The 21,389-nt window shown below is 43.5% G+C and overlaps 1 protein-coding gene across 1 annotated transcript; it reads right to left on the bottom strand.

Annotated features, from left to right (window-relative positions):
- Nucleotides 1–4,773: 4,773 nt before the first annotated feature.
- Nucleotides 4,774–20,798, bottom strand: zdhhc1 (zinc finger DHHC-type containing 1). The gene is made up of 11 exons (XM_042062235.1): nt 19,447–20,798; nt 18,894–19,123; nt 18,537–18,712; nt 18,154–18,255; nt 16,916–17,040; nt 16,139–16,294; nt 14,659–14,780; nt 11,079–11,170; nt 8,388–8,496; nt 7,785–7,893; nt 4,774–6,416 (listed from the first exon to the last, which is right to left on the bottom strand). The coding sequence occupies exons 2-11, from the start codon at nt 19,110–19,112 to the stop codon at nt 5,848–5,850; spliced, it is 1,779 nt and encodes a 592-aa protein (XP_041918169.1). The 5' UTR covers nt 19,113–19,123; nt 19,447–20,798; the 3' UTR covers nt 4,774–5,847.
- Between the last annotated feature and the right edge of the window lie 591 nt (nt 20,799–21,389).

Genomic DNA, 21,389 nt, shown 5'->3' with positions numbered 1-21,389 from the left:
GTGCCCACAGAGCGCTGCAGCAGTCTGCCATTGGGCAGGTTTTATATTCCAGCCACGTTGTAATTTGGATTAGGATAATGCGGCTAAGGCAGGCCTCATCCGTTACACTAGAGGGATGTTATGACTTTTATGAGGAAGCAATAGGACTACAAAAACTCATTGTCAAAGCCTGCCCAGTTTGGCAGAACAATAGATCATTTATGTGAGTGTGTATATAGTGTGGATATATATGAAAACACACAGACACACACACACACACACACACACACACACACACACATTCTCTCTCTCACAAACTTTAGACACCCATGATCTAATATCCTGAATTGTTCCTGTTAGATCAGCTGAATGCTTTTGGGACATGAAACTGGATGGATTGATTTGTTTTTCTGCCCGTTCATTGTTTAGGAACAAGCTTTCATCCAGCTTAAAACTGCTCTACGCCGCCTGTAAACACAAATTCATTTTCCGACTTGCTTTTGAAAGCCATTTGAATAGATTCTGCATAACAAAAGGGCCCAAGGCCAATTTGTCCATCTATTTCCTTACACCCTTTCCCTGGAGGCAACATTTGACTCAAAATAGCTTTACATTGAACAGGTATGCTTTATTGCATTACAGTTTCAGTTGTTTCAGCTCACTTTTTTCTTTTCCACCTCCTTTTTGAATTGGCATATTGTTTTCAGTCATGACCGTACATAATGACGACTCAGTACAAAACCATTCATTATATAGTACATGATAACCTTAACCCTAGACAGACAGACCTGGGCCATTTCCAGGGGATTGTCATCAGTGTTTGTCCTGTCCCTCTGTTGTCACAACATTTTGTTGCTAACGAGTCTAAGAAAGCCAGAGAGGCTGTAGAAATATGCTGTTGTAATGTTTGTTTGAAGTCGAGCTATGGCTTTGACCATTCTCATGTCGTCTGTTGAATCATTTGCCCTTGATTCATTTATGCTCATACTCTGTGTATGTACAGTATGTGCACATTTTATCTACAAATAAATCTTATTTTGTGATTAAATGAAAGCATTATAAGCTAATGTTCTCTCGGCTTAAGCATGACTTCACAGGTATGACCTCACCGTCTAGTACGCAGGAGAGTTTTATACCTGGGTGGTCCGATGCTGGTTTATCAGCATGCTGAGCTGAGGTCGAAATATTATCATTAATTGCTTTATTTGCAAAAACGGGAACATTATACAATGTTGGTATGAAAACAAAAGCTTAATTGTCATTATATAGTTTTTTTGTGAAGTCAGTTGGCTAACCGACAACAAACAGCAAAATGCTACACTATAACTTGTGATATGCCACCGCGGAGTAACTGTTGGTAAGCCTGGTTCAAGGAAGGTTTTGGCATTAGCCTGGTTTCTTAATGACTCTCCCAATGTGCCCATGTTTGTGGATATCTGAGGAAGTGGTCACAACTCTCATGTCACGACTCACGAGTGTGTTTATGTACGGAGATGTGGTGAACCTTAGTGGGCATGAGTAATACCCCTCGTTCCTCCTCTTCACTTGTTTAGCTTTTCCTTCGTTTGGTTGAAAGAGCGCCATTCTTTGCTCATTATTTGGCCATTTTAGGCCTGTGATGGAGGAAAGGAGGGATACGGGGGCTGTTAGAGGAAACAGATGTCCACCTCTGTGTCTTTTGCTTTCTCTCTCTCTCTGGTGAACAAAAGGTCTGGAGTCAGGGCCTGGACCCTCACCCACCACCCACCAGAACAACTGGGCCCAACCAGAGGGGCCAGGGGAAAGGCTGGCCCATGGAAAAACAATTACAGTAGGCTGGGACTTCCCATGATGTCCAGAGCACAGTAGTCCTGTCCATGCCATTATGCTACAGGGAGCTGGGGGGATTAAGGGGGGAGGGTCAGAATATGGCATCACGAGAGCATTTTGTTTGCTGAGCCGTTGCCACGGCAACGCAGACCATTTACCATCCCACTTCGTATTTATGTATTTTTTTTCCCTCTTTTTTTAGCGAGAGCGAGACAGACAGATGATGTTTCTAAGGGAACAGTGTTGCAAATAGTGGGGCTGCTCTGATAAGCGCTGCTATCTGACCGGGGCACGTGTGGCGTGAGAGCACATGCCGAATGTTTTATGGCTTTCATAAAAGTGAACCTGTGCAGAGCATGACCACGGCCATACATAGCCATATGGGCTCCAGCATAAAAAACATCTGGAGAGAAGAACGCTATAGCATATGCCACCACATATTGTTCCAATTTGCAGATCCCAATTGCCATTTCTCAAGACCTGAATGACTAAACGGTTGAACTCACTTGGTAACAGGATGGATGGAGGTCTTAACAGAACCCCAGAATCTCACAAGACCAGGCGTAGAAATACAGGCTGCAGACCAAAATGTACCAAAGGAGTCAATGAAGGATAGAGGCAATCGTCACCAAGAGGAACAAAATAGAAGACGTAACCAGAAAAACCTCTGAACCAGTTAAACTAGTTTTTTTAAGGTTAAGGTTTTTCTTCCTTGTGGCCTTACAAATTTGCCCACTATATGATTTTTTAATGAAACGAGATCAGGTGAAATTCAGCTTGACCATAATTACACAATAGAGTAAGAAAAACACATTTGTGTCTGGGTTTCGAGTCACTGGGACGAATTCAAGCTGTTGCAGATTGGCAGTCATCCGTGTATTAATGCTCCTGACCCGGCCATAATGGAGCAGCCAGGCAGGGGAGGCATGCAGTACATGCACTTGTGGGCATCTGTGTAAAAAAAAAAACAGGCATCGTTCTTAAGCAGCCACACACACACAAAAAAGAAGTCAGTCACGAGGGTGGTGAGGGGTGTCAGACCTGTCTCGGTCTTCAACCGCAAGCTCCGCTTTCAAAGAGCCCTCGGATGTCGACATGTCGTGCCACATGCCGCTTCCCTAGAAGGCTCTCTGATTGACAGTGTTATGGTGCCGTAGTGTTCCGTTGCCATGGAAAACGCCCTCACTCACTCGCTCCCTCTTTCTCTCCTCCCAGCAGTTGCAGGGGGACTGTGTGGTAGCCAGCTGAGGTGGAGAGGGGACAGTGCCAGAGCAAACTATCTGTCCCTACCGAACAATACACACTATAAACAGAAACCCTGCAACTGTCAAGGAGGAAGGAAAGGGGGGTGCGAGGAGCAAAAAAAAAGACCCTACAGAGAGGCCCCGTAGCACCCCCAGAATGAATATAGTCCTCAGTGTCACTATTAAACCATGGCAGTGATTAAAGATACGTGTGGTCAAGCTATCAAATGCATTTTATGGGAGCTCCACGACAAAGCCAGGGCAGTGGACCAGTGTGAACATGAAGTGTTTTTGTGGAAAAGAAATGGCCCCCCTTCTCTTTTTGTCGTCTCAGCTGGAAATGGGATCTGTAGGCCCCAAGGCCTCGGCCCCTCTCCAAGCTGGAACTGCTCCTCGGCAGGCCAGGCTGACGTGACCCATCAGAATGAAAGGGAATCACCATTAGCTCTGTACATGAAGCATCATACCATTAAGGTGATGGCAGACTTGCTGAGCAGCAGACTATTTAACAGAGCTAATATGATAGGTTTTTGTTTTGCTTCGTCAGGGGAAATATTGTGTTACTTCAATAAGCAGGAGCAGATCGTTACAAGAGTGCTAGCCTGAGTTCACTGGATAGCATTGCAAAGAATAACATGAATTATTTATGCAGCTTTGACAAAAGTAGATGTTGCACAGTGATTTTTGTATTCAAGAAGTATCAGCTTCATGTACTATAGGGCCCCAACTCATAATTGTTTATTGTGTCCTGAAAAGTGCTTGTGAACATTTTTTTTAATCTCCGTCAACAACAACAGCATGTTACATTTATATAGCGTTTTTCTCGACACTCAAATCGCTTCACAGATAAGGGGGGAACCTCACTAACCACCACCAATATGTAGCACCCACCTGGGTGATGCACGGCAGCCATTATGCGCCAGAACACTCACCACACACCAGCTTGAGGTGGAGAGTGAGGGAGTGAATGAGCCAATTACAGTGGGGGATGATTAGGGGGCCAGATTGAATGAGCCAGGCTGTCGTTCCCTGTCTTTCCTTAAACAGAAGTGACAGAACATGCTGTAATTTTGAAGGGAAGCTACTTAAAATTGCAGTAGTGCAACACTCTCTAACACTGTTATTTACACACCTTGATGGCTGGGAGATTGAAAACAAAAGTACCTCTACCTGTCTAAAACACTGCACCTCCCATTGCTAGGTGTTGACAGTGACCGTGATGCTTGCTTGATGAATATCTCTTGATTACCAGTTAGCCCAGTGCTTGTAATTGCAAAGCCCAGTATGAATGGCTCATGTGTCTTCTCCTCATGTACTTAGACTCCAGAGCTCTTTTTCATGCTAAGCCTTTGAGAACAGGTCTTTAAGTCTGCAGAGTCTTATCAATGCAAGTGAGAACACATGAATGACTTGTGGGCCTTACTTGTTGAGAAGTCACTAATGCTCTCTGTCTGGCTCCGATGTATTTTGCGTGCGATCGTTGTTGCCATCGAGACGGCGCAGCAACGGCGAACGAACGCATCGTGGGGAGTGAGAGGGAGGGTGCAGAACAGTACAGCTCTGCTCTGCTTGCTTTGGCCCCGGTGTGAATGTGTGAGTTTCATGGAATGTTGATTCATAAGAATTGATTGCCTGTGAAAAAGGGACAGGCGTGACTCCCAAATCCAGCACTTGAAAATGAGGCGAAACGGAAAAGGCAAAACAAAACAAAACAAAACAAAACAAAACAAAACACCAAGTGTGCAATGCTACACCAAGTTATGGTTTTATTGTTGAGTTTTGTGATGAGTAAAAAAACAATTGTGACAGGTTTCAAAAGTGGAGGCATCAAGATAGAAATGGATGGATTAGGTCAATTTGTAGTCTTCCACCCCAAAGACGAATGATAAAAATCAACACTCCAGTGAGCGCTCAGGGTGCCCAACCCTTAAAGGTGTAGGTTTTTGAACATTCTAAGTTCCGCAACAATTGAAGGTTCTAAAATTCCATGTTGAATTCAATGAACCCAGATATTCTTTAGTGTTCATTTCCCAACATTCCCGTCACATCGGTGTGACGGTACTCCTTTAAGGGTTAACCGACTCCGGTCCCAGATGAGAAGCTAACCTATTTAACTCTTCAATGTCCAGCAAGCTGACACATACAGTAGCCAGGCGATTTCAACCTTATGGGTTTCACTAATGACACACACAAAAGCTTGCCAATGCAGATGGATTGAAAAAATATGATTTAAGGTAGCGTGGTAAAGTACAGAAGAAAAAAAAATCATAAAAAAAATAAACAGACAAAAAAAAAAGATTGTGCAGTATAACCTTTGGCATTCAACATTAAATATGAATAAATAGATTTTCAAAAAACAGTGTAATATAATCACTGGGGAAAACTGTACTTGTGCAATGCTACAGAATAGTGAAATGTATAGAATGACTATCTATTAGTACCTATCTGTGTCATAACGTAATGGTTGTAGTGGTTAATCTGAATGAAATGTCGTACTGAGGGAGAGGGTCAGCTGAAAACACCCAACTCACACTCAGTGATACTGCATCCTTCTGCTCTGCAGTGCTTGCATAGGTGCTGTCTGGGTGTTTAGATTAAGTGCTACGGCTGAGGGGACTGTTGGTCGTGTCCCGTCTACATCTTATCAAAGAGTAGCTGCCCTTGTGTTTGCCAGAAGCTCCCAGAGCAGGACCTGGGTTGTCCTGTCCCATATTCCCTCCGCCCCCCTCCCTCAACCCCAGCACTCGTTCGATCGCTCCAGGAAGCGAGTCTCTGCTAGGCCACAGACGTCTCTGCTAGGCCACAGACGTCTCTGCTAGGCCACAGACGTCCCTGCACTGGAGCCCAGGGGTCGGGGCTCATCCAGGCTCCTCTTGCTGGACTGCTTGCGTCTGCCCCCCATGCCCCCACTGCTGCTCCCAGTCTCCTCCCCCTTAGGGACGTGTCGTGGCCGGGCCATAGGCTCTCCGCTTCCCCGGCTCACGAACACCATGGGCGGCTGCGGCGGGGCCATCTCAAACCGCTGCTCCGCCAGCCTGCGGGACGATGGTGCAGCCTTCCGCTTGGTCCGGGGCTGGGGGGAGGGCGTGGTCAGAGTGGTGGAGGTGGAGGTAGAGGGAAACAGCAAGGCATGCTGGGAGGACGCAGGGGTGGTAGCAGCAGCGGCTGCAGTGCCTGAGGTGGAAGCCAGGGCGGCGCTACCGAGTCGCGCCAGAGCCACGGGGATTTCCTCCAGGGACTCTGCGGAGTCAGAATGATACTCAGCGGGGGGGCCTGCTGCCTGCACAGGGATCAGCGGGGGCAGCGACGCACGCAGGGGGAACGCTGGGAAGGGGAGGCGCTGGCTCATGGAGGCTACCACTGTGGCTGCAGCTACAGAGGGCTCTACAGGGAGAGAGGAGGGCAGCAGAGGAGGAGAGGGGAGGGGAGAGGAGCATAGAGGACAGGGCACAAATGACTACACTGTATACAAACACACACATACACACACACACACACACGCAAACTGACACATGAAACCACCATAACACATCACTAGGAAACAGAGAAGGTGCACAATTCCTCGAGTAGATTATGAAGGCAAACAGGTACTTTGTTAACACAAATAAAAAACATTCCACACTGTACCATAAAGGTGGAGCCTGTCTAGTCACATACTTGTCCAATGCCACTATAAATCACAGTAGATAATAATAACTCAGCACTAAAGTAACTTAAACTACAGTCAGAACATCTCTCTTCAGATGCCAGACACTAAAATAACTGACATAGCAGGTGGCTTTCAATAGACCCTTTCAACAATAAAAACAAAAACAATGCTTGAACGTTCTATTTGGGCCCCAATCTACTTCCTCTGCATTAAGATAACATATGGAATGTTAAAACGGAAGTCTTGTGGGGCCAACTATGATGCTGATAATGGAACTCTCTTGAAAGGGTCTATAGAATAACTGCACACTAGTGTTGTTAAGCTATGCAAAGTGCTAAAGGGCACAAGCTGTTACCATAAGAGCATAAATAAATGTCAACCCAACATCAAAACACAGGCAAGTGGACGCCTTTATCAGAAGGCGTCAGCTGCATTCTGGGCACTTATCGTACTGCACTCTGGACTAAAGTATGACAAAGAAATGCCATAGTGACAAGGTAACAAGGCAACACAGTACTGAAAGCATGCTGGCACCCAGACTGATTGCCTGCCATTCATAACACAGGTTATCTAAACGGTAACAGTGGGCACATGTTTTGTAGCTATACTTGGTTGGCAAAGCTGCATGCTTGCCTTTGACGAGAGGTTCTCTTTCACAGAGCACATACTGACAAAGTGTGGTCTATGCCAGTGGTTCTTAACTGGTGTGTCGGGACCCAAAAGTGGGCCTACAGGCACTTTATGTGTCTTACCATGTAGCTCACCGTACCTGTTGGCTTGGTTCACTAAAAAAAATATGTGGGTTGCGACTTAATGAACTGGGAAGTGGGAAGTTAAGAACCACTGGTCTATACTGCAAGTTTTCTGAGATAAAAGTATAAATACGGATATTTTGTTATCTTACATAAGTAATACATGCACATAAATAAATATTTATCCATTTTCTTGTGGCAGTGAATACAAATAACACATTTTCTGCCAAGAACCTGAATAACCTGTCTAATTAGCAGTGATATATAGATAAAGCCACCCATGTTTACGAACACAAATCATACACAATCCTGGTGCACGTTCGTGGCACTGATGAGGGGGTGCAGTCTTACCCATATCTGCTGAGCTGTGTGGCAGGGCTCGGGTGGAGCTACTGCCGTTCTCGGAGGCCCGGTCGTTGATCACCTCGGCAGGGATTTTACGCACCTTCTTCTTTTTCTTCTGCGTGGCACACAGTGATACAGTAGAAGGAATCAGAGGGAATGTCCTTATTCATCACATTAACATTTGTTCATTAATTCGTATCCAAAGCGACTTCTAATGAGGCATAGCATTCAGGTTTAAGTGCAGAGGCCTCAGAGAAACAGTACATACCAGTTAACCAGAGGGTAATTAGGGCTTAAGTTTAAGTAAAACCAGAGGATGCATTCAATCAGTGCAATCAGGCCTATTCAGTGCAATCTCAATGCTTCAAAGCTTTGACAGTCGAGACTAAAAAAAACTACAGGGGACTTTACCTTAACTGTTTAACAGTTTTAAGCCAAAGTAAGATAAATGTCAGATCACAGGCAGTTTCGGCTTTTAGGGGAGATTCAAATTGCTCTCACATTGGCTGGGGTGGCCTTTATCTTGCACTTTGAAGTACACAGAGAAGCAGGTTGCTCTGAGGCTGACAGGTTATGGCAGACATACGGTAATTAATTGTGCGTTCCCACCTGTTTAAGAGGGCGTGGGGGCTGTTTGTGCTCTATAGCGTCAGTGGGGAGGGATTCAATATCCACCATCCGACTGGGTGAACTTCTCACCCGTCCGTTGCCATAGAACCTGTGAGAAGAAGGGTGGGGAAAGGCAGGTCAATTAGAGGATTTGCCATGAGGTTCTGAGCTTTAATGTTAGACTTCAAATAAACCCTTAGAATGACTTCATTTCTGTCTGCATTTCGTCACACGTTTAAAATTTCCTTAGCGTGTATTTGTTCATGTTGGGGGTGGGAATCAAACAGATGCCCCTGTGATTTTTCCCAATCGCATTTGAACTGTTGTTGAGAAGATTGCTCCAAACCCATTCCCAACAGTTTCATATATACTGTACACTAAAGCCAGAATGTATGCCACAGTGTTGTGGCCACTCTCCCCTGGTAAACATGTTATGTTTGTGTGATTCACATTCCATGCAACAGAAGGTGGAGTAGGAAGAGAGTTTGGAAGAGACCCCAAATGCTATTCAAAACAAATAAATAAATCCTCACCAGCATTTCCTAAACTTGTCACAGCTCTTTGTGCAGCTCACAGTAAATACTAACCCTGTCGCTATGTCTGGCCAACAAATAATAACCCTGTGGCTATGTATGCAAAGGCCAACATTAAACAGGTAGCAGCTGACTGGTAGTATCGGTGGGTGCCTCATGTATGCACTTCATCAAGCATTATGTTATAGCCTGGGAAAACCCAGGCGAACCTTTGGGAAATTTGACTTTGCTCTGCAGGTCCGTCTGGCAAAGAGGCCATTCACTTCCATTTCCAATGTTCCTAAAACCTGGTATGGGCACCACAACTATTAAGGCGGTTAATGAGATAAAAACAGTTTTTGAGAAATGCTCGTTTGTTGAGATGTTTTTCCGTTGCTCTGCGTATGTCATCTCCTTAATTGCTCTGATTGGTTTTAGGTCTATCCAATTGCATCCAGAGGCATTTTGATTGGTCCGCTGGTGATGCCCCTTGGAAATGGGAGGTGAATTAACCTTATTTCGTCTAATTATGTTACAGAAATGTTGACGATTTACCACACCCCACACAAGCAACAAATATAGATTTATTTTGTATAGAAATTACTAGCCTTCCCCTTCATGCAGAGTTGTAGACTAGTTTTCTAGACATGCTCTCACATCGGTTAATGCCCACCTCATGATGTAGGAGCACATCACTAATGATCTACAACTGCAGTTTCTCGTTAGCAATGTGTGTGTGGGGCCAACCCCAGTGTCTGGCTGTTGTTGTCGCATGGAGCTCAGTTGGACCTGGGCCTAGATTGTAAGAGTAATGACTTGTCTGATTTTATGCAATGAGTGTCTGATTACACAGAAAGGTGCACATAACGATTACGAGTGTCATCATTGTGCACATTGTGTCCCCTTGAAACTCCATGTGTCATGAATGCATTCACCAGGTAGACCAAAGTCTAACATCTGCACATACTTATTAACAAACATAACTAAACTGCATATTGTGTGCATATGACCTTTCAGAGAAACTTTCACTCAAGAGGTCAAACTCGACAACAGGGTTTTCCTTCCTTTTCTCAATGGCATTAAAGTCATGGGAAAAGAATTCCGCCTTGCACATTTTGTTTTTGCAAAGAAAACAGTCACCATGACAACAGTGAACAAGCCTATTTTGTCACTGGTGTTATGAAATTACAGTTAACGCTGATTTCGATTTACTCCATGCCCTTTAGAACATGTGCAAGCAGGATGTGAACAGCCTCTGAACTGAAGATAAACTCCAAATTACAAGCTTAAATTAATCTGGTACACTTTTGAGGTGTAGAGCCCCCCCTTCAACCACGGATTGCTAAATATACATCGTCTTAAGAGTGATGCTTGCCTAGTAAACGTCTCCTGTAAAGGCCCGATTGTAAATAAGAATCCGCAAGCCATAAATTTCAGGGGGTTTCCTCCCCAAAAAGGAAGGAAAACAAAACAAACAAACAAAATACTCATAACAGAAGAACTTAAAACTCTGACAAAACACACTGGCTGGCAGTGGCATTGCACAGCCCCAACGATGCTCACAGTTACTTTCCATAGAGTATGGCTGGTGTTTCAGAGCTGCGCTTTTAATGGCCAAATAAAAAGCCTTTCATTTTCTCCTTCACTCACTGCCAGTGCTTGGGGGTGTTTCATATGACCCATCACATAGACCCTAATACCATAATTGGCCAATTGAAGTAAAATAAATATATGTATGTGTTACTTTTTTAAAAGCTAATGCAAATGGACCTAGTCTTCAAGTCATTAAGTGTCCATTTAAAGAGGTATGGGTGGATTTGGTTAAGCTGACTTCTTGTTATAGTTTCAGAAGCAAGTTAAGGCAACAGATTGAACATCAAAAAGACAAAGCAGCGTATGTTTTTAGGTAATACATCACAACTTCCACTTGACCCTTGATGTCTTTCCCATTGTCTCTTCATTAAAAATGGGTACAGGTCATAGCTTAATCAAATGAAGGAAACACTGGTGGTACTCATCAATCAAACCACCACAGTTTTGTCTTGTCCTTTAGTCTGACCCTGTGTCATACGTTTGTTCTTAATGTTAATATGACTGTAAGTTTCTGGCCATTTCTCCTCTGTGTTGTTTTGTATTGTGGTCAGTCTGACTGATGTGGTGCTGGTGTGAAGGTTCTTACTCTGCGGCTCCCTCTCGAGATGACATGGTGGTGGGGTCCTCCACATCCATCTCTGGGTTTGTGTAGCCAAGCGTCCCAGAGTAACTCACATCCTGTCGGACCAACAGGAAATAACAACAAAGATAATAGTCGATATGTCATTGTTTCTTACCAACTCAACTCTAGAAAGACAATAGACCTTTCTCACAGCAGCCATTTTGGCATGAAATACCAGGGCAAGCACAGGTGTTACTAATGCTAATGCTTTAGTGAAGTCTGTTCAATTTATGTGTAGCAGAATCAGAACCTTAATTAATATTATTAGTAACAGCTGGGCCTGCCACATATTTCATGTCATAAATGGCTGCTGTGAAAAGGGTCCATTATGGGAATTGTTATTTTTGATGGAGTGGATGCTCAATAGTTAAAACAATGTTGTATCATTCTTTGTAAAAGCCTCATGCTTGCTTAGAGGGTGTATCAGCAATTTTAGGCCCAAAAAAGGCCCAAACATAAATGATCACATTCATCTAATCTTTCCTAACGATCCCCTAGCTGCCTGCCCCATAAGAAGGCCGTCAAAAAAACGTGTCTCTGTAGGCAGCCTAGGCTCCGAGATCTGTACACAAAAATAATTGCTACCGACGAGGGTTGGCAACCCACTCAAAGGCAAAATAAAGTGTTTCAACCAATAACCGACGAGATGCGTGTTTAGGAGAGTTTTAATTGCACGGGAGGGAGTAGCGAGCTAGCTCTCTGTTTTGTTTGAACATCAACAGAAGTGACGTACAGTATCCCCGCTACTCTATTGTTCTGCAGGTAAAAGCACACTATAAATTAGTAGAAATATTGTATAAGCACAGCAGAGACCGTGAAAATGGGGGACATTTAGTGCTAGTTAAATCAAATCCAATGTTTCTTACAGATGTGATTTCCCCCGGAGGGGGGTTGGGGGGGGGGGTTGAAGCATTGCAACTGAAAAATGGCCCTAATGTGAAACTACATGATTATGAAAGCCCATTAGACTTGCGTTATGTTCCATTTACAACTGATGACCCCTCTGCACGGAAGGAACACCCACAGCCATGAGCGTAATAAATAACTATCTGCCCATTTCAGCATCCATTAAAGAGCCGAATATCAAAATGAAATGTGTACCTGACTCTGCACATTATGGTGTACAAATCATTTGGAAAAGCTCTTACACCAACGTAAAAACATCTTTATATAACAGCACCCTGCACAGACTAATGCTCAGCAGAATTCATAATGGTATTAATAACAAGGTCTGTGACACTTTCCAGGCTGATTTTAATGTCTTTTGCCATTTATATTGATTCCGTCAGCGGTGGAGTTGTTCCAGACACTGAACTGTATGTGCTAAGCCTGGCAGCTAATATGGCCGTGAGTGTGGTTTGTGTTAATGCAGGGGTTTCTGCAGGGCTCCTGTGGGACCAGAGATGCGTGTGTGTGCGTGTGTGTGTGTGCGTGTGTGTGTGTGTGTGTGTGGTGGCCAGTTGTGAGAAGCACGCCGTCTGACTGCCTTTGTAGACCCCTTCCCAAAACACAGGTGGGTCCACCAGCTGGAATGGCCTTCTGTCACAAGTGGCCCCTGCCAAGCCCAACACAGCGTTACCATGGCTACCCTCGCATTCTGCAGAGAGCAGGAAAGCAGCCCGTGACCAGAGGCCAAGGAGGCGGCGGGTGAGTGTGTGTATGTGTGTGTCGGCGGGCGAGTGTGTGTATGTGTGTCGGGATTCTATGGCATTGCTTTGTTAAGCCTGTATTGTACTTCTTTGAAGTTATGCGTGTAAGTGTAAGAACGAGAGGAAGGTGTTAGAGAGGCACCCTTTGCGTTGAGTTTGGGTGGAGTCCAGGGAGGGTGACAGGAGGCAACCCTGCCCCATTAAGTAGACAGGCCTGCAAGAGCAACAACCAGCTCTGAGGCGCTGTGAGGTCATGCACACACAAACCGCCAGCACTTCATTGCTAGTCCTAACAAACACAGACAGGAGGAGGGGAGAATGCTGAGCTTCACACACACACACACACACACACACACACACACACATACACACACGCGCGCACAGACATGAAGATACACAAAACTGTGTCCTCAGTTTTTCTCAGAGACTTGTCAAAGTCTGGCAGTGCAAAGACACATCTGCCCCATCATATAACTGCTGTGACTTGCTGAAAGACTTCACTGCCTTATGGTATTTCAAAAAAATCTATTTGCCCATTTGGCCAAGACTGGTGTCTGGGCAGTCCTTAAACCATCTAGCCTGGAAATACCCATACAAACCTTTGGCAAATTTGGGATTTGCTCTGCAGGTCCGTTTGGCCAAGAGGCTATTCACACCCATTTCCAAAGTTCTTGAAACCCGGACACACAATTACAGTTGCTAATCTGGCATGGACGTGTATTTTCTTTGGAATTGAGTAAACAACTGCATTTAAAATCTTCGCTTACAAGATTGCTGCACTTCTGAAACAATTTGGTAAGAGTTTAATGCACCAGTTTAAGTTTAATTTCACTGCTAGTTACACCCCTGCTGGAAGTCACTGAATCGCGTCAATGAATCCTTTCCAGTCCCTCTCCTCAATCTTTATTTGAGAGAGGGTCTTGAAAGGGTCTGGTGTCAACGAGACTATAAGCCATCTTGTCTAAGCTCTGAATTTTAAAAAAAATCAAGTTTTCTAAGATAATGTTTGAAATTTGGCCTAGTCCATCCACTTGGTGTACATCATTAGTTCCATGACTATTCAAAAATCTTTAGTGAAATACCCACAACCTTTTACGACCTTCAAGTATACAAAACTGTGCTTAACTCCACAGGATGGGACTAATTATCAAATGAATATTGAACACCTTTCTCTTTTCCTTTACGAATAGGCTATGTAATACAGTGAGTATTGTATTTGTGTAACCCTGTAACACATTCTATTAAAAAAAAAAAAAAAGGTAAAAGACCTTCTTGAAGGACATGGTTCTAGTTCTATTACTCCCTGACAGGATGTCCACACATGCTATTATCGCTCAATGTCAGAACACTTGGAATGTGGCAGCATGGAGCCATCGTCTTTGGAATGGACTCCCATCTTAGAATGGAAGTGACCTCATGTTCCCCACTGACAGACTTTCCCATGCTTGCTCCTCTCCCACACGCAAACGCCCCCACCCCTCCCGTGTTCCCTTGGAGTTCCGTGGGGAGACTGCAGGGGGGAGAGGGTTGTGCTAATTATTCTGGGAGGAGCAGCAATTGCTTTGGTGTGTGTGCTCGTTACTGCTTTGCCTCTTCACCATGGTGGGTCACCATGGCACTTGGCGTGTCTGTGTGCAGCACCTCCGTGTGGCCTTAGTCATGGACCAAATTAGCGACCTAGTCTCCACGGTTAACTCTTTTCTTATTTTCAAACCTGGTGATGCACTAAGCATTGGTGGATGGAAATTATAATGACAAACTTGACTGAGAGCATTAACCACTTCAAAACATCACTTGTACATCAATGGATGCGGAATTAATTAATGACATTACCATGTTACAGTACATGTACATTTTGTAACATGTAGATGTAAGTAATATGTAGAATTCATTACCTTCATTAGACTCATCTGTGGAGGCCCAGGGTCATTAACAGAGCAGCCTTTGTTTGAGTCTCTTGCCTCCTGACGATGCCGCTGACGCACAATGTATTCATATGTGCTGAGTCTATTCCACACTGAGGATGAAAACAGGATGGAAAACAGTAAGCAAGCTGGACTTCTCAGATACACCTGGCATCAGTAGGAGTGCCTCTGGTTTTGACAGCTACCAATTGCAGCATTGTGAATGGATTAACAAGTTGCTGCAACACAGAGAGAACAGTCAAAAATACAAGAGCAAATTGGCATATGTAGATGTCATTTCCAGACCAGTAGTTCTTCTGACCCCTAGTGGCTTTAAATGTAATTGCCGCCTCCAATTACATTGCCAACAGGCCTCTCTGTTCTCATGGCAACACACAATATGTGAGTGCAACATCGAGACATGAAACAAACAGTCCCCAGTCTCAATCACATGGCTAATCATTGGGCACATATACTGTATCACACAGGAATAAATTCACATGTTGGCTCTAACAAGGGCCCGAAAAGAATAATGACCTGACGTCCTGACTGGAAACAGAATCTGTTTTAGACAGACACTCAATCAGCATGCTCAGAATAATTAGCATGTATGGTATACAAATACAAGCACCACTGACTATATTCTGTTTTTTTTTTTGTTTTGTTTTTTAAACCTGACTAAAAAAAAAAGATTTAACAGAGTTCAAATGAAAGACCTGTGAACTAGCTGAAACACTTCAAAAACTGTGGTAATAGATAATTATTCCATTGTCCGTCAAGTAGATAGAAAAAAAATGTCTACTAAGAGAAAGAGCTGCCTGTATTTATTGAAAGCTGACATTTGGGAGAATATGGCTTGGGGAAATGAGGCATTCCTGTTTCAGTCCTCTTGTGGCCATAGCAACAAGACAAGGAACATAGCTGGACAGAAACACAGAGCTCTCCTGACTACGCCTCTTGGATTTCCTGTCCTCACTAAGTCACCAATGAGACAGAAAATGTTACACAAACACACATACAAAGCTAATGAAACTTGGTATCTGTAAGCCAACAACTATGATTATACTTTTAGTACTGCATGTTTCGATTTTTCGATTTTGAATCAGCCCCCAGACTGAACTGCTATTTCAGTGTTTTATCGAACTTCTTCAGGCACACCAATGTTATCACAGTCTAAAAATCTAACAGTAAAATGAGCTAAACAAATTAGCTTTAATGTTGCCACTAAAATAAAAGAAAAAGAGGTGGACTTAAATTATATAAGCTAGCTAGAATTGAAGATACACTAAAGTTAACATAACTCTGTAAGACAACATGCCCCCTATGGTATTCCCATCTGTAAAAAAAAAATGTTGTAGCTCTACAGCAGAGACAAGCAATTAGCGTCCATTTCACAATTATTATTAGCACTTGTTACAACACTGGTGTGATCACGGGGAGACAGGTGCAGGAGAGGGAAAGGAAGACTCACTGAGGTAGATGTGGAAGCAAAGCAGGTGTCCCAGCAGCAGGGCCGAGAGCAGGCCTAAGGCGACGGTGATGCCGGCCAGGGCAGGGATGGCCGGGCCAGCGGTGGTCACAGGGGCCACAGGCAAGAACACAAACCACACCACCGACTCATTCTTCACTGGGGAGTCAGAGGGACAGAGACACAGGGAGGGACAGGGTCAGCATGGGATGCAGGCAGTCATGGGGGCACTGAGCTGGGGGGTGGACGTCAGCCTTGAACCAGAACCTCATTGTGTGTAGGTAAAAGTTACAAATATGGCTGCCAACAAAACACATCAATGTCGACACTATACACCTCTATGTTAGCAGTGATCAGAGTCTTAAGTTTTGGTCTTAAACTACTTAACTAATAGGACACAAATACACAAAAAAACCTTAAGTAAAATAAGTAAATGCCTTGATTAATTCGGTAGATCACATGTCCATTTCCCATTTGAGACACAGCAGATGAAGAAATAACCTGGAACATGTGAAGTTTTATAGGAAAACAATGTGTTTGTCCTAGTTACTGCTATGCTTCACTATTGCGTTTGTATACTTGTACAGCCTCTTGGCAAAGGTACAATTCCTGACAAATGGCGTATATGCATTACTTTGACCGAAACGAAGGCTGGTTAAGACCCAGGAACCTGAAATGAAATGCGGTCTTGCAAGCCAGCACCACACATGTGGCATGGCCTACTGCAAGAGCATGATGAAACAAATGGAGTTGCTTTACAAAATCCAAAAAGACACCAACCTTGGAAGTGTTTGTCTGAACGCAGTTTTGAGGGATCCAAAAAGAACTCGATGAACACATAACTGGCGATGATCACCACCAGAATTATACCAACGAGAGCGGAGATTACACTGTTCAGAAATAGCCTGTAATAAAAAGAGAAAAATAAGTGTTTTAGAAAATCATGTTATTGTAGAGTGCAGCATATTGAAATGACTCAATGAGGGCATGAACTAGAAAGTGCACGAGACAACCAGCCCCAGATGCATGTTTTGACAGCTCAAACAAATCACACTTAGTCCTGAGACTCTTTAGTCTTTAGGGACGACACTGCCTTGAGGGAACAGTGATGCATCCGTGCATGAAAGTGTTTAATCAACAACATCAATAACATGTTCTCCTCTGTTTCCTCTCTTCTGTATGCCCTGCAGCCTAACATCCGCCTGGCTACTCGTGCAGCACGAGGCCCGGCCCAAAGCCCTGCCTGAGCTCAGTGCAACAGGGAGACAGTCTTGTGATCGAGCTGAAAGACCCTGGCATAACCACCAGACTGCATGGCCTGTTCCCAACTTTCCTGGCCACAGTAAGTGATCAACTCTCTGATTCACTGACCATTTGAGTGAAGGCGAAAGAATTCCACCAGACACATTTTGCACGATAATAAGGCAGAAGACCCACTGCTATATCCACTTCTTTGAGAGAAAACAAAACAAAAGAACAAAAAGCAAAAAAAGACAGCATCTGAGATACCATCTCCCTCGAGAATGATTAAATAAGCACTTCTGTTGGAGACTGCATTTTATTTAAGGCCATGACATAGTTTAAAAATAATTCAAGTCTTTGTGGAGTTCTCTTCACTAGGCCTAATCAGGTGGGTGATGACTCAGTGTGTGTGAGGCATTATGGGGAAAAAAATGTGTTCCTGACCTAGTTATGGCTAGTATTGTGATTTAAAAGTAAGACTGCAATATTCTTAGAGAAAGTATTTTTGGGGATAACGTATACTCTCTTCCAGGTATTGCTAACCACTGCCGTTAATGGCTTGACAGATTGATAAAATGAAAAGGTATTTGTTTGAACTTTCAAAAATGGTAATAGTTTAACAATTGGTCTGCCTGCCATGTAAGCATAACATCAGTGTAAGTGCTTTTGTTGTAAGTGCACATTTGTGTATATTTCATAGGAAGGTGACTGAACTAGTTGGCTGAAAAGTTGTCAAATGATGTGAATTTGATAGAGAATTTCTCATGTAGACTCACCAGTAATTCCGACTACCAACACAGTTGTTCAGCCACCTGCAGTGGTGATCAAAGCTTGCCACACATTTGTTACAGGCACTGCAGTGTTTTGATTTTGGCCCCCTGGAGACGCAGAGCAACAAGAATTCATTAGAAATGTGTACATTTCTAAGAGGTGTACATTAACTAAATACAACTGAACAATTCAGATCACACAAGATGCCTGACATTTCTACATGATCTACTCGTCATAAAAAGTGTGTAATTATATGCAGTGGTTATGCTCCTGCAAGTGCCTGTCTATATGGTTGACAATACCAAATACCAGGTTTTTAAAGCTATGTTTAAGCTTTGACTATTCCTCCAGAAAAGAAAGGTAGGAGAGAGAGAGGCCTGATCCTTACACATCCACCTCACAGAGGTAGCAGTGACAGTTCTCAATGACATGAGCATGCTTCGTCCTATCGAACACCGGCACTGGGCCCTTGTAGCTCTTAGCCCGGACATTGTAGTCAGCAGGGTCAATGGAAACCGCAGTAAGGTGGACAAACAAATGACAGACAAATGTAATCCCAGTGCACTGTGTTCTGTATTAAGGGAAAGAAACTGCAGTTTTCACTCAGTTTAACTCTCAAGTAATGTCAGCTTAGCTGAAAAAAGAGCTAAGCAAAAAAGAGGCATTCAACAGGTCATCTGTAACTATTGAGAGAGGAGAAGAAACAATGTATTTGGACCTCATTACAAACGTTTGTAAAGGATACAATGTAGCCCGCTGGAATCCAATGAGGGGGTAGCAGAGGGACAAACACCCCAAAACCTGTCACTGCGAAGTACAGGTAAAGGAGCCAGGCCAGGAGCTGGAAAGGGTGGGGCGGCCAGCTCCACCCGTTTGTACGGGAGCAAAGTGGTATGTCTGCTCGCCTGGGCTCTCCTTCAGTCACTGGGGCTGTCCGATTTGGATTCCTGCTGCAGACGTCCATGAAGATGGACACTATTTGGTGTTAAAGATGTGCAAAAGGCAGTTAATTACACAAAATGACTTAACTGATGTTTGTTTACTGTCAACCGGTTATCTCGCTAGGAACAACCGTGTGAGTAGAAATTGGGTGAAAAAATGAAAATGAATGGCTGCATTTCATGACTCATTGCTGCGCTGCCTGACCATTAAAAAAATCAAAGGCAAACTCCGTCTGCCTCACAGCTAGTTTAGCTACACATTACAACAGATACAGTATAAATGTCAGAATTAGGCAAGTTAATGTTTTTTTCTGAACATTGTACCTTAACCCTTTGAATGAAGCAAATTGCGCTTACCTTTAGGGAAGGGTTAGGAGCGTGTCTGAAGAATAGCCATGTCCAAGGCACTGATGAGAATGAGCTAGCTAATCAAGTCATGATGGCAAACTGTTCTGTCACAACCAGGAATTCTGAGTCGGACGGCGTTGTCGTTACCGTTACCTTATCGTTAGGCCAACAAGGTGGCTCTCTGTCAAGAAGTCTTAACATTTCTCACTGAGCTAGCTCCTACTCCATTCTCGCATTAGAACTCCATCATACTAGCTAAAATGCTGGCCAAGGATTTGCACGTCTCCGCACAAGGAGAGTATTAACTGAGCTGCCGAGAAGTAAGCTATCCATACCCTCCGAAGACTTTTATAGCCATGCCATTCAACCTACAACCAGCTACTGCTGCCTTTACGAGCATGCAAATTAACCAAGCATCACTGGAGAATAAATGGTTTACACCTAGCAACCGGCCAACGCGTTTATTTCGACTTTAATGTAGTCTCGATAGTGCATGACAAAACGTTTACATATTCAGAATAGTTGGTTAGCTAACGTTAAGCTAATTATCTGCTATGAAGACAAGAGACTGTAAATAATTGCTGGCTAGCTAGCGTCGGTGTTACATTAACGTTACCTAACAACTATCATAAGATGTAACCAGTAACGTTAGCGATTAACGTTACGGCAGAGAATCTAACAAAGCTAACGCTCGACCGTAACTAACAGCAAAAGCCCACCATGATCAATGCCACCGCTGCTAGTTAAGCTACTTGACAAAGCCCTCGGAAGAAGAGGATGCGATTATCCTAGCTAGCATTTAACACAACACAAACGTCACCTTATGCTCAGAACAGTATACTGTATTTCTCCATTCAGTGACAGTCTGTGAAAAACACACCCAGACAACCTGTTTGCCACAAAACGATAGGCCTACCACGGAACTCATTGGACTGCACTGGAGTGTGCATCCTGGTGATTAATAAATGCTAAGAGTTCCCAAGGCACCATGTTAGTGGGACCCACTGCTGCCTTCTTCCAAGTAGGCTAGTCTACAAACTTGCATCTAGAGGGCGCGAGTAGGAGCTTCATGAATTAAAAAAAAGAAAAAGAAAGGCAGACGAATAGCCTATCATAATAAAGGTGAAGGTCCTTGGTTTCACAATGCACTATTTGAACGTATAGGCTATGCCTGGTTCGAAAATGTTTCCTCTGTGTCTCAGTATTCAGGCAGTCCAGACTGTGTAAGGCATTGCCCTATTTGATAAGGTGCTCCAGGACACGAGGTCTAGTTTTTGTCTATTTACAGCAATGTCACCATTTATGCTACAGAAGTTATGAGTGGATGAATATAAGTCTTAACTAGATACTAATCCCAATGTGGTCTGTAATCCCGAAAGGTAACACTTTATTTTAATGTGTCGCTGTTACAGTGTACCTACCTAATTAGGTATAGTGGTACAACCTGTGTAACAACATGTACTAACAAGAGAAGTACTATCAGCCGAACTGTGGCCACACTTATACATTTTCTTAAATAGTTAAATATATAGATATATAGACTTTACTTTACTTTACTTCTGCATTGTTGCACTGTTGGACTTACTCATTTGCACTATCACCATGACCACTATCACTATTGCACTACCACCATGACACCTTAGAGCACCTTACCATACCTTACTATGCACAGAGAATCACAGGCTCAGTCGCTGCCTCAGTCATTGAAAGCGCCTCTGATTGATTAATCACCACTATGTGGATACTGTTTTTAGAATTGATTTTAATTAAGTGTTAGTTAGTACAATGTGTATTTTTGTAATTTGTATTTTAGTATATTTTTATATATTGTATTAAGTGTTAGTTAGTATAATTTGTATTTTAGTATATTTAGCATATTATTTATCTTCTACTGTCCTTATTGCTTAGTTGTGTTTTTATACTATATACTTTAATTACTCTTTCTGCTGTTA

This window comes from Alosa sapidissima, chromosome 14, assembly GCF_018492685.1.
Source record: "Alosa sapidissima isolate fAloSap1 chromosome 14, fAloSap1.pri, whole genome shotgun sequence".
NCBI lineage: Eukaryota > Metazoa > Chordata > Actinopteri > Clupeiformes > Clupeidae > Alosa > Alosa sapidissima.
The sequence above is the reverse complement of the archived record's forward strand: the minus strand, read 5'-3'. Positions and strand labels throughout refer to the sequence as shown.

What these genes read in the sequence shown, in the direction of transcription:
- zdhhc1 (XM_042062235.1), bottom strand. Translation starts at nt 19,112, where the DNA reads ATGGACGTCTGCAGCAGGAATCCAAATCGGACAGCCCCAGTGACTGAA. An exon ending in GGATTCCAGCGGGCTACATT is followed by an intron (nt 18,713 to 18,893) that starts GTATCCTTTACA and finishes TACAGAACACAG; the next exon opens with TGCACTGGGATTACATTTGT. An exon ending in CACAGATGAGTCTAATGAAG is followed by an intron (nt 11,171 to 14,658) that starts GTAATGAATTCT and finishes TTGGTCCGACAG; the next exon opens with GATGTGAGTTACTCTGGGAC.